Source organism: Hippoglossus stenolepis, chromosome 20 (assembly GCF_022539355.2).
Source record: "Hippoglossus stenolepis isolate QCI-W04-F060 chromosome 20, HSTE1.2, whole genome shotgun sequence".
Taxonomy (NCBI): Eukaryota; Metazoa; Chordata; class Actinopteri; order Pleuronectiformes; family Pleuronectidae; genus Hippoglossus; species Hippoglossus stenolepis.
This window is the reverse complement of record NC_061502.1, coordinates 11,050,779-11,068,018: the sequence shown is the minus strand read 5'-3', so window position 1 is coordinate 11,068,018 and position 17,240 is coordinate 11,050,779. Positions and strand designations below refer to the sequence as shown.

At 43.3% G+C, this 17,240-nt stretch overlaps 1 protein-coding gene and 1 non-coding gene across 2 annotated transcripts; both read right to left on the bottom strand.

Annotated features, from left to right (window-relative positions):
* Positions 1-5,125: 5,125 nt before the first annotated feature.
* Positions 5,126-5,208, bottom strand: trnal-cag. The gene has a single exon. It is a non-coding gene; the product is annotated as a tRNA-Leu (tRNA).
* Positions 5,209-12,528: 7,320 nt separating this feature from the next.
* sox7 (SRY-box transcription factor 7) lies at positions 12,529-15,967 on the bottom strand. Its single transcript, XM_035144581.2, has 2 exons — positions 15,416-15,967; positions 12,529-14,446 (listed from the first exon to the last, which is right to left on the bottom strand). The coding sequence occupies exons 1-2, from the start codon at positions 15,645-15,647 to the stop codon at positions 13,485-13,487; spliced, it is 1,194 nt and encodes a 397-aa protein (XP_035000472.1). The 5' UTR covers positions 15,648-15,967; the 3' UTR covers positions 12,529-13,484.
* Between the last annotated feature and the right edge of the window lie 1,273 nt (positions 15,968-17,240).

The window sequence follows — 17,240 nt, the reverse complement described above, 5'->3', positions numbered from 1 at the left end:
ACCTTTATCCTAAAGTATTAAGTTCAACCAATACCCGTTTATAGTCTGCAAATGCATTTCCATGATCTTAGAATATAACTTGAATAGAAAAGGTTATTTCAGATAACATAATGCAATATTATGTAGGTGGATTCTAAATCAGTTAACTGGATTCAGAGCTTTGAAGACATTCTTCTTTCAAGTGAGGTCATAATATAATATATTTAACAACCCATCAGTAAAGAAGCCCTGAGCTGTATAACCAGCTGCACTTGAACGTCCGACACGGATGCATGACGCATGATCACATGGATTATGACCCTATGAACAAGCCAAAGCACAGCAACAGATGTACATATAGGAAAGACAACACACTTATACACAAGAATATGATTTCAACTATGTTTTTTTACGTAGGATGAAAATTTCATAGGTACCAAAGTAGGTGTTGGGTAAATAATGAAAGATACAGGGAAGGTTTTTACTTATACGTGAAAACAACTCACTGCTGTGCACTAGGCAGAGACCGTTATTCTACAAATTAGGTGCAGCCACACAAATTGAGTGCCTTTTTCTACTCAGTGGATTAACAAATGCAGAAAGTATCATGCGTTATTCACCAGAACCAGGAAACATATGTGGCCTTGAATCCTTAGAATAATGCGTTTTATCCCTAAGGTGTCAGGTTTGCCAACCGAGGCTCCTAAAAGAGTTCAAACAAGGAAAATAAAAATCACATCCTGCATACAGGCCAGCCTGAGTTCATCCAGTTTAACACAGACTGTATTGTATCCTTTCTGTGCATGAGTCAAAGGAACAAGCTACTTCAGAGGAACTCTTAAATTGTCACTTCATTTGTGCCTTTGCAGGTGCAGTTAACAGTGGCATCCTACATAAGTAAAGTGCAGAGATGAAGCAGCCTAAAGATACATTATATACAGCATGGTACTTACATGATCCACAATGATGATCCAGAGAATAAAAGCACCAAAGGGAAGATGGTTACTTCCAAAGCCACAGAATGTGTGAGCTGTAAACTCCCACGGAAACACGGCAGCAATCACAGGCTGAGAAAACCAGAGAGCAGTTCAAAAGCCTCCCACCAGAAGCGGGCCTATACCTTCTAATCAGGTGCATGGGAAGCTAAGGATAGACTGAAAAGCCTCGCTAATCACTCAGAGATTGGACTGAAATCTGCTGAGGCTTTGGACACATGACTTGGACTTCACCATTGCATAAAGGGAGTTAAACACCCTTTTAGAAAGCAGTGGGAGACTCAGGGACGGTCTATGACTTGGCATAATGCTCCTTCTTTTAGCTGCAACCTTTCGTCCTTTCACAGGCCGTTATGTGGCCTTAGTTATGGGTCAGTCTCTAACGTTACATATCAGTCAGGCTGTTGGTTTATGTGTTTTACGCAATATATTTCAACATATACAAAGTTTGACAATTCTATTAATATTAACCAACTTGTATTCTTATGATGATGATATGATTAAAATCACCTGGTGTTTGAGCAAGAAAAAGACTTCTTTGGCTTTTTTTTTCTTTTTCTTTTATTTATTAGGGCCCGAGCACCGACGGTGGGAGGCCCTATTGTATTTGGAAGGATTTGTATTTCCCTTTTGGGGCTTTTTCAGGGCCTAGACATGCTCAAATCGTTACCAAAGTTTGCAGGGAATTCAAAACCCCCAAAAGTTATTGTATTCTGGAGTAATTGTATCTCGGACATATTTGGTCCAATCGAGTCCAAACTAGACATGTAAGACAAAAGTCCCGGCCTGATGACATCGACACAGAAATCATGACTTAAAATCACAGCGCCACCTGCTGGAAGTGACATGTTTTATACTTTGATGCACTGCTCCTGGCTGCTTTACAATATACAGCTCATAAGAGCTCAGTCAAGTCATTGGATCATGGTCAGAATTGTGACATTTCCTCAAACCGTGTAAACATTGAGGTGCGGCGAAGGTTCATCCTTCGCCAAAGGACACAATGTTGTCATAACTCCAGTGTGCATTGTCCTATCACCGCCAAACTGATGTCTCATGATCAGAGACCAAGCCTGAACAGCTCTATGTGTCAATATTTCCTCACTGTCATAGCGCCACCTACTGATTCGCCATAAAACAGGAAGTACTTTGTAAATCCAATCTGCATTATCCAACCGGCTCCGAACTACTGACCTATGATCACAATCCTGACCTGCACAGCTCCATATATTAATATTAGTGCAGGGTCATAGCGCCTCCTACTGATCAGTGTGCTAATTAAGTTGTTGTAACATTGTCCAATTGACACAAAATTGCTCACGCTACATCAGAGCCCCTACTTGAACACAGCTATTAGTCTGTATGTAATAATAGTGATGGCGCCACCTACTGGCAACAGGAAGTAAGCTTTGTTTTACAACTATCATTCGATTTACATAAAATTGATGTGATGTGCAATTGATAGCGTGGACCGTTATGAGCAATTAGCAGGCAAGGATCGACATCGCGTGACGGACGCAGGAAGTGAAGCATTTATCCTTGCCGCAGTGCGCAAAACACATGCAACGCAGAGACGTGCGCTTGGTCATTGATCGCTCTCTCCACTAACCGCAACAGGCTTCAAAATGCCTGTGCTCGGGCCCGTTAGTGCTACAACGTAGCCCTAGTTATTATTATTATTATTATTATTATTATTAGTAGTAGTAGTAGTAGTAGTAGTAGTAGTAATAGTATTTACAAGAAAGTCCTTCTCTAGTTTTTGCATATTTAAAAAAAAGAAACTATACCTCAAAATGTACTTCTACTACAGCATTACCTGAACTGTGTATTTTATTTTATTAATATTTTATTTTATAATCAATATTAATTTGTTGTATTTCTTATTGTAATGCACTATGTAAATGAGCTTTTAAAAGTGCTATATGAATCAAATGTTCTCTAATATCTAATATTACTGTCGTGGTAGTAGTAGTAGTAGTAGTAGTATCATTATTATTTTGAGTTGTTTGGCACCTTCCCACTTAATGAGATTTCATATTGTGTTTCAGTTTCCCTCAATAAAACCAGCTGTCTTGTTGAGTGAGGATATTCATCTGCCTCAGTCTACGTGTGCCCGACGACTCAACACGTTGTCAAACCGTCACTTTCACACAACTCTTCTGATTCCTGTGTCATGTCTTGCAATCATCACCGCGAAAACAAGAGCAGCTACAATCAAGACAATAAGTTGCCACAAGGATCAAATCCACAAGGCAGCTTTAAAACTACCTGTTTTAATTTTTAGGACACTATGATTCTAATGAGAGAGGCACTGCCCTCATTGGCTTATAAGTCAGCGGCCTGGCTGGCACCGACTCCTCAGACAGATTGTTGAGGCAAAGCTCACAAGGTCAAAAACGCCTAGTCGTACATCTTACACCCGCATTTTTAACTTGTGAAAGGTATTTCATAATGTGCTTTCCTCTTCTGAATATTACTCGGGGTCACCTCAATCTTTCCGAGCACAAAAGAGCTGCCACGGGATACAACGAGGGGTCGCCCTTATCAGGGGTTTACAGGCGGCGTGTCCGTCCCTCTGCGGTGATGTGGGGAGTTTCTAGAAGTGCTTAATCACAGGAGCACCCACTCCCACCAATCCAACACACATGCACAGAGGGGAGAGCTCTCACGCTGCCGTCGGTCTTAAGCCTTAAGGAGCTTGAAGGTCATGGAGGGGTGGAGTTGACTCGTGGGAGAAAAGAGCAAAGACCCCCTCCTACCCCCTGCTGGGTCATGACAGTGCATGAGTGACTCAGAAGAAATGCCGAGGACGTGGTTTTGTGCTCGGACTGCTGGGTTTTCCTGTGTGAGGAAGGCACCTCCCCTCCTCAGAAGGAAACTTAAAGAGCTTACGGTCAGCGTGAGTCAGCTCTGTGCAGAGTCGTCATGAAGACAGAAATGATTTATCTTCCAATTAAATGTCAGAGTTTTTGAAATAGATAGTTTTCAAATACAGGGACTTTACCAGTCCTTGTGAATACATAAACAATCCCGCCATCAACCACCAGCCTCTCAGAGCTTTAAATGCCCAGAGGAAATAGTTTCTCAGCACTCTGCGTTAAATTGACTTAGATATGAGTAGTATTTTTGCCTCCTGTCAGCAGTCGAGGCTGCACCATGCGGATGTGGTCTGGATCACATTCACAGCGGGACGCCCCCCCCAAGCTCATCATCTGTCCAGCTCGCACGTGTACGCTGATGCTCAGGCTTAGCACCCCCCCCTCCTCTTGGCTGCCGTTAAAATATCAGGGCTGATTAGAGTGCAACCTGCTGCGCCATGTTAAGTCATAGTCCTAAGCGTTCGGATGTTGAGGCCTTGATGGCTGACCGCAGTTCAAAGTATTTTATAAGTCTGATATAAGATCCGTGTTGAGGTATTGAATTATCATTAAATTTATGGAATGCAAGTACCCAAACACCAACTATATCCATTGTTCTAATTAAACGCAAACAATACAAGGTTGCAGGACTTAAAATGAATATCTATCTTCATTTCATAAAGTCATTTTAAAATGCGAGTTATTTATAAAAACAAAAAAGAAAACATCCATCAATCCCTGCAACCAGAAGAAAAATAGGAAAAGGCCGTGTCCGTCCATGTTAAATTAGACATCCTGAATGAATATAAGGAACAAATTCATGTCTTCATCCCGAGTATAACAAGGAATGTATGTGAAGAAGGAGCTGTGCCAATGGGATGGTAATGCGTGTCCAGACGGGCTTTGCCTCCTGCAACTCTTTAACCTTAACCTGGCACAGGGAAGTCACAGCTGAGGGAGTTTAAATATAAACCAAGAGAAGGAGCCATTTACACACACAGCACTTTTACATTAATCCCACAGCAGCAGGCCCACACTCTGGACAACTCCTGATTTACTGCTGCAAAGAAACTGTGGAAAACACCACTTTGACTGATGTGTTGTTTATACCTATTTGCAGATTTGTTTTATTTATTCTTTGAGTGTACAAATCCAAATTTGATGAACAAATCCTAAATCTAAGGTGTCACTAACACACTTACACGTTGGTGTTGCATCAAATGTTAAATGGGGTTTGATTACGTTTGAAGAATGTTAACCTGAGGAAACGCTTTAAAATAAAAACAATATATTTGTCAGAAGTGGGATTCGAACCCACGCCTCCAGAGGAGACTGCGACCTGAACGCAGCGCCTTAGACCGCTCGGCCATCCTGACAATTGAATCAGCAATCGAACGAAGGTTTCAGAAATAGTTATAATATAATGTATATAAATTATTCATATTGTGACGAATCGGCGGTGAGTTCAGCGGTGGATTTCTGTGTGAGAATAAAAAAGCGACAGTCCAGACAGACATTATACAGCCCAGACTCTACATGGTGTTCCTCAGGGGAGAAACAACATGAGTCAGAGTCACTCACAGCCTCTTCAGGGTCACAACATGGTCACAACACAAGTCTGAGCATTAGCTCGATGCTAATTTATGAGAGCGGAAGGCTGCTGTTCCTGTCGCGGCCGCTAGGGGCTGAAAGATTCAAACTATCGAGCCAAAGGGGAGCTCAGGTAATTCTCTAATTTATAGTGATTCGTCACTTTGCCACCAAAATTAAATGACTTCATAGAGAGAAAGAAAGGGTTTTGAGTTTTTTTTAAATTCTTTTGTGGTATAAAAGTTAGTGATCATATGTCTATAAAAATTAGCAGCCAGACTTCAACGTACAAAAGTAAAGAAAACAAAAGTATTCAGCCACTAAATCAGTCATTCACTAGACAAATATTAGTGATACAGTTGTAGCTGTGTTGTTTGAACATGTTTCAGTGACATTACATGGGTTAGAAGATGGGTAGAAGATATCGAAAAATACACCGTACAATAAGTGGCTCCCAAAAGTGAGTTCAAAGTGTCTCGATCTCCCTCTGGTGGCTAGCTGCAGTATAGGTCATAAATCCTGCCTCCTCCATGTTAGCAGATGTTATATGGACCAAATTAGACATTTAAAGCAGCCAAGAATAATAAAGGTTAATTTTAAATCTTTAATTATGATTTCTTAATGTCTTTTTTTATTTTGCACTGGTTAGCTAATTGTATTGGTAACACATGGCCTGCACACACAGCAAATTAAGAGACTAATTGCATAACATTGATTGATGAAGGTTGTATAGTAACTTAACTTGTTTTACGTTACTGTTTAATTTCTATGCTTGTCTGGAGAATTGTTATCTCACTACTAAGCAGAAATTGGTCAGTTTATAAATGGCACAAGTTAGCTTGTAAGGTCATGGGGCTTTAGTAATGAATGAGTTGTTATAGAGTCTTAGTTCCTGACACCTGGGAAAGCTGGCCTGTGAAAGTGCAGACAGGGTAATATTTGCAGAAGCAGAATTCACCAAGCGGTGGGGGTCAAGTCTCACAGTGAGAAGTCTGATGAATGTGATTCTGGAAAATGTCTTGATATGATTTGATTTTCTCACACGTGCTGCATTGCTGCTGTTTAGCACAGTGGGGAGATGTCTACTTATCTGTTTGCATGTCATTATAATTTGGTTGCCTCTTGTTGGGTGTTAGTAGTGAGCAGGTCTTGCATAAGTTAGCACTGATGGTATGTGAGTTTAGTCTATGTGAGTCTGCATGTAGGTTACAATGTGGATACGTGACTGTTGCCGCTTGATTTGCTTATCAGAGCTTTTAAGTCATCACTGCTCTTAAGAATTCCGCCATCTGTAATAAACATATGCCCATCCAGCTTATATCCTGTTTTGAACCTGTCAACATGGTACTTTGGTTGAAGTGTCTGAACTCTGGGGACGACAGTGTGAGTCATTTCCATGTGTCTCATTTTTGATGTTGAGTCTTTAAGGAAACGGGGCCGAGCATCCAGCAGGAAGGGATTCCTTCAAGCTCCGACATCAACAACATCCCGAATATTACACCCATAACGTAAGGGTCAGAGGAATGGGAGTGAGCATGGAAATTATGCCAGAGTGACCCGTTGCCAAGGTCAGTCAGGAGCATTCTTACCAGAAATTTTGAGTGTAAACAGAACACATCAAGGCGGCGGAAATGGTGTGTGTCATGGCTGACGTACTTCATGTCTGAATAAGCAGCAGTAAATGAGCTGTGTTGTTCCTGTATGAAGGAACTTGCATCACCGTAAGATCTTACACGGTCTTACAGTTCTCGGAACATGGCTGATTGAAATTTTTATTCCGGATATGTGGGAACAATACCGTTAACTAGAGTGGCACTCAGAAGAGGGCATCAAGCCACACCAAAATTGCACACTCATCGATATTAGTACTCAACGTATGCCAGATTTTTCATCATCATATCCCCGGGGAAATCAGTGAAAATGTCAGAAAACATCTTATAACATTAAAGAAAAAGCCCCTGCCCCTTTTTCCAGATCCACGGCAACATTTTTGGAAGCTCATGACGTTTGCTGAAACATTTAAATTGGAATGACTCGCAGTATGACTCAGAAGCTGTCATCAAGCCACCGGCTGGTTTGTTTTGTCTATCCTCCACAGTAGCTGTTAGAAAAGGGCTCTCTCACTCCGGCGAACTTATACCATCACTCATCTAAATCATTAGTGCGTCTGCTTTAGCAGGATGCACGCTGAGTAAAGTCTGCTGGTGCAGGGCGAAGAGGCCAGGTCCGCGATGGCAGTGTGGAGGCATTCTAAAATGGAAAAGAAGGGGAGTGACTTACGATCCAAGCCATGGAGTAATGTTTTATTTTGGAATGTGGTTTTCATTAAAACATACAATACGGGTCCCTCAATCAAAACAATAAGAACATAACTAGTTTGATGATGTCGAGTAGCAGCATGTGCTGATGGGGATTGTTGTCATCACCACCATTGCAGATGAAAATCTGCCTGAGGTGATTTATAATACTTTTATTCACATTACGCAGCAAATGGCAATGATCCATTACGAGTGACCAATTCAAACAGTGGAAGGAAAAAATTGCTGACTGGCTAATTGGCTAGCAGTGTGTTTTGCTTTCGTCAATACCGATATAAAAATAAAAAGGTGACTAAAATGAAGAGTCCCATAACCTCGAATAAAATTTGAGGTTTTTCTATTATTGTAAATATTTTTGATAATGTAAGTAAACAAATCAACAAAATATATAACAGAGGTCTTATCGCTTCTAGACATTTTAATGAAGAATTGTTACATATTATATCTTTAAGCAAAAAATTATTAAGTATTGATTAGTAAAATGTATAAAAACAACATCATCTCAGCTCCTCAACTTATATAAATCCCCCCCCCCACAGACACACACTTTGCATGTTTTTATAACATAGCCATGATTAAACATGGCTGCCAGAATATGCAAACATTACATGAAATATTGTAATTAGCTAAAACGAGAATCAAAATATAACAATGGCTCTTCCAGTTATTCCCACAGTACAAGATCACACACGGACCAGATAAGGATGTTCTTTCTCTTAAATGGAGCCACCACATCGCAATTAGGAAGCACAATAGGAGCATCCTCCTCCACATTGGGGTGAAGAGTTACACCTCCCCTGGGAGAATCTAGAGCAGTCAAAAACAAGCCAAATAGCGCTGCAGCATAGTGGAGACTGGTGCAAGCAATGCTATCAGAAAGAGAGAGAGAGAGAGAGAGAGAGAGACCAATGCAGGTCAGGCCGTAAAAATAGGACATGCGCTGTGATTTTAAAACACTTCTTTTAAAAATAGTAAACCAGCCTCAATGTGTTTATAGAACTTTTTAAACCCAAGTTTTTTCGCACTGTTGTCAGTGTGGGTAAAATTAATTCACAAGTAGAAAGCTCTAATTGAAGTTTTTTCACGGGGGAGTTAACTAACATGCACTTGCTTCTGGAAGAAAGCACATTTTTCAATCCTGTTTTGTACATTCTGCAGCAGAGCACAAGCTTTCCTGCCTGCACTGGTTTGGTAATCAGGGTGCGCTTATGGGCAAATGGAAATCTAGCCTTCTCCTTCCCCGGGTTGGCAGCCATGTGCTGGCCTCCCTCTGTGCCTTTGCTGGTCGCCTGTATCTGCTTAGAACAGGTGCCGGATCCTGTTCAGCTGCAGCATTCACAGCACAGGTACGGATGGGAGGCCCTTGGCCGCTCGCACAGTCCCCCAAGTTTTCCAGGGGTCCCCATCTGCGTCCCCGCACATCCTCTGCCACATGGCACCTGTCCCTCGACGAGTCTGGTCCATTCTTCGTCCGGCGACGTACACGCCTGCCCGCCACCCCACACTCTGCCTGTTGTTGAGCCACAATGAGATGAAGAATAGCTGCACTCCATAATCCCTTGCTGTGAGTGAGTGTGTGTGAGTGTGTGTGTGTGTGTGTGTGTATTTTGCTGTCTTTTCCCTGCTTTGGCCAGATTCGGGGGCCAAGTACAAATTGTAAACAGGTTATTATGCTGCTGTAACATACTCCAACTGGAAATGCACTTTAGTATTTACTGATGTAAATGTGTCTTCATCCGTCACACACAGTAGTTTAATTTGGTTTAAAGTTCACTGCTCGTCGGCTGATGAGGATGTTGTAATGGGTTTGTTGTTTTCTATTTGCCGGGCTTCACAGGAAAAGGTATAATTAGAGTCACGTTGCTGCATTCAGGTGCAAAACGTTATTTATGACATGAATGCAATTTAAATGTAGTGTGTTCACAATGCAGCAAGATGCAGCAGCTCAGTCACACACACCTTAGCATGTCTATAGTTTGCAGGTTTAAAGGGCATCTCTGTCATATGCACTGATAGGCCTTAGTCACGGAGTTCAAATCAGCTACTTCCTCTCGACCTATTCAGCTAATACGTGAAGAACGTCATGCAGCCGGAATGGTCGACCTGCGAATATGATGTGATGGGACGCTCCGTCGCCAGCTACACAATAGCACGCTGCACCAACCAGACAGTCGGCCTCCTCCGCGCCTCCGGAGGACACGATATATAAAGTGATCAGTGCTCACCTCAGTCCAGGCAGATGGATAATACTTTACACAGCTGTGCAAGTTCCGGGCCCCCCCCCCGTCCACACACACCGAGCCGTACGCCGTTACCTTGACAGTTGGTGTTGAGTTAGACCGCCGACTTGTTTGTTTGCCCAGGGAAGTGACATGACGGCAGGGGAGGAAATAGGAAACATAACAGACTACCTGACAGACTCATTCCACGGGCTTGACCTGAGACTGGAACTGCGCCAGCCGGCAATCAGAGTGAAATAACAAGAGTTGGCTCTTTTGTTTGTTCAGCCTATATCCTTACATTCGCAAAATATTGCATATCTTCCTATACTGCGAGTGCGTTAAAGATTCAATTCATCAAATTAAGGAGTTTATGTGCTCCCTTTACCTGGAATTCCTGCAAATGCCCATGTGTGTAAAGTGTTAGGTTTATGTGCAAAATAGCATCACGCCGCTGTTTGTCGGCACATTATATTCTCCCTCTTTTCTTGTTGATTTATTGCAGCTAAAAGAGAAGCAACGGCTGCAGTCTTCGGTTTTCATTGGTAGAGTCTGACTAAAGGTTAAGATGACAATGAGTCGACTTCTAGGGAGGAAAGGATTGAGGCTGACATGTTGAGTGCTTTGCCCTCACTTCCCAGAAACGAAAGAGTCACAGGATCCGCAAATCTCTGTAGGACTCATTTGAGCATTTCAGATAAAGGATTTTGATGCTATAAAATAAATACAAATATAGGTATTATTATTATATATACTGGTCAGTCTTTCAATGGAGGCTACTGCGTATATATATAATAGCTGCCTATTATAACAGTTCCTGTGGTTTTAAATTTTTCAGATAAGTTGTTTCTGTTTAAATAAAACAAATACACAACATGAGTACATGTATTAACAGTTAGATTATCTGAAAAATGCATGGTCACACAGGTTAAAATAAAACTGTGGTTTTTTATTTGTGAAATTATAATTTTATACTGTTTTCATCGCATTTTGTCTGGTCGAAATATTTTGTCCTTGACCCAATCTCCATAGTGGCCATAATGATTTTCTGAGTTGTGTGGATGAAAGTACTATAAAATACAAGATTGAATAGGAATAATATGATGTAACGACGTTCTTTTCTGCTCTTTATGTTCAGGTATAGCACCTCAACTCATGCCCGACGTGAGGTTCTTGTGTTGCCATCTAACGTCCGTCTTTGTCCTTGTCGCAGTTACCATGTCCTACCCTGCGGAGGTGGACGTGGTTGTTGAGACATTGCAGAGCGTCTCTTTACCAAGGGAGTCTGCGGCAGCGCCCTGACCTGACCCCCGACAACTCTCGGGCTGATGCTGCACCGCAGAGCACTTTCTCACCCTACGAATGCCTGGGGCACCACCCGTCCGGCTCCCTCATCCAAAATATGGTCGCGCTCAAATGGACCCTCCGCAGAGTTTGGAACCCCTGCAGGCACAAAGGGTAATGATATAACCCCAAAGACAGGAGCCCAATATGCAGCCTGCTGCAAACATTGGTGCATGATGAATGTTGTCATTCTGGTCAGTTTAATCACAATCACATGTGTTGGACGTGTTTCAAAGCAGCATGATCATGCTTTGAAATGAGAATCACACAAAGCTCATTTTTGTGTACATTTGTTCACAAGCGCTGTTTTCAGAGAAACAAACATGTGTTTTTGTTCATTACTGTGGATTTTTGCGCTGTGGTCAAGGTACAGAAGGCCAGGTTGACAAATTCTCTCCTGGTGGGTAAGTAAAGACGGGTGAGTAAGATGCTAATCAGCACGGCCCCTGTTTCCTCCCGCTCACTGAACAGCGGGTTCCCTTCCCTCACTCTGGCTCTTTAATGCAGGGCCCAGCCAGGGCCCAAACATCCTGACGGAGAGAGGCTTTTCCCTTATCAGCCAGGAAACACCGCTCCTCTGCCACATCCTTTTTACAAGAAGCACGACTCAACCGTTCCCAAAAAATGCAGGAAGACCAGCCAGACTCCAGGATTTGTCAAAAGCCCCCCGAATTCCTTTTATCGAAAAAGAAAAATTCAAGAGAACAGAGCGGGTGAGGAAGGGGAGGAGTGGAGAAGGAGAATCGTGGGGGGAGAAAAAAATAAAGAGAGAGAAAAATGAGGAGCATGTAAAACAGTCAACGAAGGCCCGGGATTTATTTTTTTATTTATTTCGCACAGATTACGAAAGGTCTGCATCAGCAAGATACAACATGGGATGAAGGGGTGGGGGTATAAACGGGAGGCGGGGGGTTCCAGAGACTCCTAAGAATGGCACCCAGAATAAGACTGTGGAAAACAAAGGACGGTGGAGATGGAGGCGGCGGTGGCAGCGGCGGTGGCTGCGCCTGTTTTACACTAATCCTCTGAACCGGGATGAAATGAAAGCGAGAGGAGACGGATGGAGAAGGATGATGTGATGGAGGGTGGAAAGAAGCGAGCAGGGGAGTGGGTGTCAAATGCTAGACAGAGCCCGAAATAGAAGAATACGTGGTGTGACACTGGATTCAAAGACGGACAAGTAGCACATGCCGGTTTTTCAAAAACTACTAAGCAGGAGTCCTACTTTCTTTTTATTCTTTTTTATTAGGGAATGTGATTGTATCAATTACGTATATATCTGCTCCTGCACAATGACTTTTAAGCGTATCAGTTATCACCAATATTCAGGTAAAATAATAGAAAGGATTTGTAGTGGTGTTTTGTCTGTGGGAACATTATCCAAGCAGACCTGCAATAATATAAAAATTGACCTTTATTTTAAATTATTGTCCTTCACAAACCTAAATCAGCATACAGTTATAGTTACCATTATTATTTTTCATCATAGAGGTTATGATTATATATTATTAAGTACTGGAGAAGAAGTATAAACGCCTTTTTTTCCTCTTCATTATACACCATCTTGATAAATTGCATAAGAAATGTCCAACTAAAACCTCATTCAATTACAACTACTGAGGTAAGACTCCCAAACTAATGAGAGCGGGAACATATGATACAAACATTCGAAAGGAAAACGTTGATAATAGCATTACAGGTAGCGTTTAAAGCGAAACATCGAAGGACTTAAATTAGCTTCAGAGGAGCATCTGTACACGTCCGGGCGGCAACAGTAACTGGTGACATTTACAAGTGGACATTTACAAGTCTTTTTTTTTTTTTTTTTCACGGTTGTTCTTCTGGTTTAGAAATTTCTCGACAGCAGGAGGTGACATACGATAGTTTTAGTGTCTGCGTCCCTGAGGTGTCCATCTCCCCTTCTTCTTCTTCATATTCCTCCAATTGCTCTTTGTTCTTCCCTCGGCTCTGGACAATCATATTGCTCAGTAATCAGTTCCGGTTTTAATCATGGTGGGATGAAGTTGCCCGTAGATGCTAATAACAGGTTTTGAAATGACTTGTACGAGCTCAAGAAATCTTTATCAGCACCCAAGTGCAACTTTATCCCAAATGTCCTCACCCATTTCAAACCCTGTAGTGTCTGATCAGTCACAAGTATGATGGGTGCTGTCACTGAGCTTACGAGATGCCATAGTTGTTGTAGTAGGCCGCTGTTGCGTCTGCCAGCACGGAAATGAGGCTGGTTTCTGCGGTGCTACTGGGACAGGCAGTGGCAGAAGCGGAAGCAGCCGACGCTACCTGGATATGTCCCGTAAGAGTCATGCTGCCGACCTGCTCGGGGTGGAACCCGGCCCCAGTGGAGTTCAGGTACTGGTCAAACTCATTGCGGTCCACCTCTCCCAGCAGCTCTGCCTGGCTCAGCTGGTCCAGAGTCTCCAGGTGGCCGTGTGTCTCCGGCGGTGGGGACAGCTGACCCAGATGGCCCTGGTGGTGCCCGTGGTGAATCTGGGGGAAAGATGAGGGGCTGTAGTAAGACAGCGGAGGGCCCGGCATCAGTCCACTGCCACCTCCAGTTTGGGACAGGTGAGTGATGTGGCTCATGCGTGGGCCTCCACAGTGGATCTGGGTCTGAGCGTATTCGGTGTGGTAAGGGGGTGGGCTGCCCATGTGTGTCTGACTGTGATGATGCTCATCGGGACAGGAGGATGAAGAGCTACCAGAAGAGTAATAAGAGGGGGGGATGTGCTCGTGCTCCATGGCATCCAAGGGGGACATCTCGGGAGGAGTGGGCAGGCCGTATGGGTAGGTGTCGAAGCTACTGTTTGAACCGGCAGGGTCTCTGAAGCTCCTGACGCTGGGCAGGGCCGGGCTGGGGATCGAGAAGCCGTGATTAGGGCTGCCCTCGTCTTTGTCCAGGGGGTGACAGAGGGCTCGCTGGTCGGGCAGGGCATTCTGATCGGGAGCCAGCCCACTCAGCAGGAAGCCGGGGTCCACCCGCTTGCAGATGCGTTTCAGCTGCTTCTTCCTGCGAGGCCGATACTTGTAGTTGGGGTAGTCCTGCATGTGCTGCACCCGGAGCCTCTCTGCTTCCTCCACGTAGGGCCTCTTCTGCGGGGGAGTCAGGGCCTTCCACGACTTGCCTGGATAGAGAGGAGACAGATTTATATGCTTTAAATTTGAGCTAAAAATCCTGAATATGATTCAACAAATTAAGTGATCTACTTCTTTATTTAAAAAATAATAATTCCTGTCTATTTTCTTTAATAACCCAACATTGTAATGACTGAAAAGAAAATTCTCACAGTCTAATCATTTCTATAACTTGTAAAATAACTGTAAAAATATTCAAAAGGAAATGTTTTCAAAGTTGTTGGCTCATACTTTGATATTTTCCTTCATGTGAAATAATTTATATGAATAAAGGTGGGATGAAAAAAGGTTTACTTAATGGCTCTACAGATAATGGTTACTTTAAAACGGACTTTACAAAAAAATACAATAAACTTTCATAGACCTTTTCTGGACTCTTTAATTATTTTGCAGTTGCCTGATAATTACCACAAAGGAAAGAAAAACGGGAAAAAAAGCTCTTAATCGAAACTTTCCTATAACTTGATTATCCTAAGATGATCACAGATTGTTGTTTACGCGTGAACTTTCATTCCATGTCAGAGCTTTCCTGGCTCAGGCTAAAGAGGATTTCCGATTTGCGCAAATGATTTGGAGCTTGACATTAAACCCGAATCAAATTCAACACAAGATAAATGCACTTTATTCTTTTCTCTGTCTCTTAAAACTGAGATCTCAACGAATTTCATGGTGCGTTGGCATGAACTTTCAAATTCAGGGGATTTTTTTTACATCATGGAGGCAAATTAAAGCTTTGTTTCGGATGTTTTCTTTTTCTTGATCATGTTAGAGGTTTGTTTAGATTTCTTTTTTGCATTTAGGCGTCGGAAACTAAACTTAAAAACTTTTGTGAATCAACCGAGGCCTGAAGGGAATTTTCAAGTATGAGCATGTAAAGTAGCGGCGGCACGAATGGCAATAATAATAATAATAATAATAATAATAATAATAATAATAATAATAATAATAATAATTCTCACCCAACATCTTGCTGAGCTCAGCGTTGTGCAGGTCCGGGTTTTGAACCGCCAGCCGCTTGCGCTCATCTTTGGCCCACACCATGAACGCGTTCATGGGCCGTCTGATCCGCGGCTCCGGCGCCTTGTCCGCGGGGGTCCTGTGCGGGCCGTGCGCGTCGGACACGTCCCCGTCTCCTGGAGGACACTCGAAGGACTCCGGCCACGACGAGTACGCGCTGATGAGGGCTGCCATCTTGCGCGTTCCAAAAAAAAGTTTTGAGGTGCGCTTCGCAGTCTTCTCTCGGACAAGTTGTGATTCCCTCTCTGAGCTGGGATTTAAAAAAAGCTGGAAAACTACTCACGCAGCTTTTTTTTAAAAATAAGATCCAGTGGTGTTTGACTCACTGGAGCTACAGGCTGCAGTCAGATGGGGTTTTGGTTGCAGCAGAGCGCACAGATGATGGGCTCAGGCAGCGGCTCCTCCTTGTGCGTAATGGCTCAGTCGTTCCTGGTGGATGCGGGGGGAGCGCTTTATATTTGAGGAGCAGGTTCCAGGAGAAACCCCGGAGGACTCTCAGCTCCTCCTTGATTGCAAGTTGAGCCCCGTGAAAGAGGAGAGAGGAGAGAGAGAGAGAAAGGGGAGGGAGAGAGACTTCACCACTAAACTGACCCCACAACAAAGCAACACCACACACTGTCAGATCAACTACAACAAACATCATAATCCAGAGCAGCTCATGATTCTTTTTGAGCTACTGATCATCAAATACTTCTTATCAACCATTAATTGAATCAGTTTGTCAAAAAAAGAAACAACATAGAAATCTTTTGTGGTGACAGAGAGCCAATCTGCAACTTCATTTCTGTCTCCTTGTCAACAGGGGAAACTTCACCTGACAACTTATCCAACCTGTTCTGCAGTGACTCTGCACATCTCCAGGTTCTCACTCCCAAGTGCGTCACGGTCTCCACAAAACACACGAACAAATCTTCCTTTTGTCAAAACTTTTTTACAGAAACTACAAGCCTCATCTCTTTCTCAATGAAACCAAAATGGCTTCTTTATTTAACAGTCCGGGTGCAGGTCAATTTCTGGATCACACTGCGGGTGAGAGGAGAGATACAACTGAGCCCTCACTACAAAACAAATCAGTTTCCTTCTGTGGCCATATCAAATCCAGGAGTTCCTGTTGACAGGATACTCTTGGGCTGCAGCCATGAAGTAGCTCTCACACACACTCACTCACTCTCTCTCTCTCTCTCTCTCTTTGCACACACACACATGCTCCAACCCTTGCTTCTAATCACTTTTCCCACTTATTCCTCCACCATCATGCATCTTAAGCTGTAATACACATCCTTTGGTCACTTGTGCCTGCAGCACCCATCAAACTGAAGTGTCAGCTCCAGCTCTGTGTGAGACTTGCCCCCCCACCCCACAGGAAGAGGATACGGCACCTGAAGCCACAGATTGTGCGTGGAGCAGCACCACCAGTGATATATAGGGGCTGCACTTCCTCTTGCTGGGTCTGACTGGGCCAGCGGGCGATGATGAGCCGTCAGTGAAAGTCAGCACAACAAGTTGAGAGTGAGCTGATGGGAGAAAAGTCAGCGAGACGTGCAGACTGACTATAGGTGCGAGTTTCACATCATATTTGCAATTTGTGAGTTTCAAACACATTACAGCTCGGTGTTGGGGGGTTTCTGAAATGACTAGTGCCTGTATGTGTTAATCACTGTGTGGGTGTGAGTTGTATCTGCCTGCTGTTGTTCAGCCTTTCAGTGGAGAAGACATGTGGCTACTGCAGTTTGGAAGAGGGGGGGGGTTGACTTCATGTACATGCTG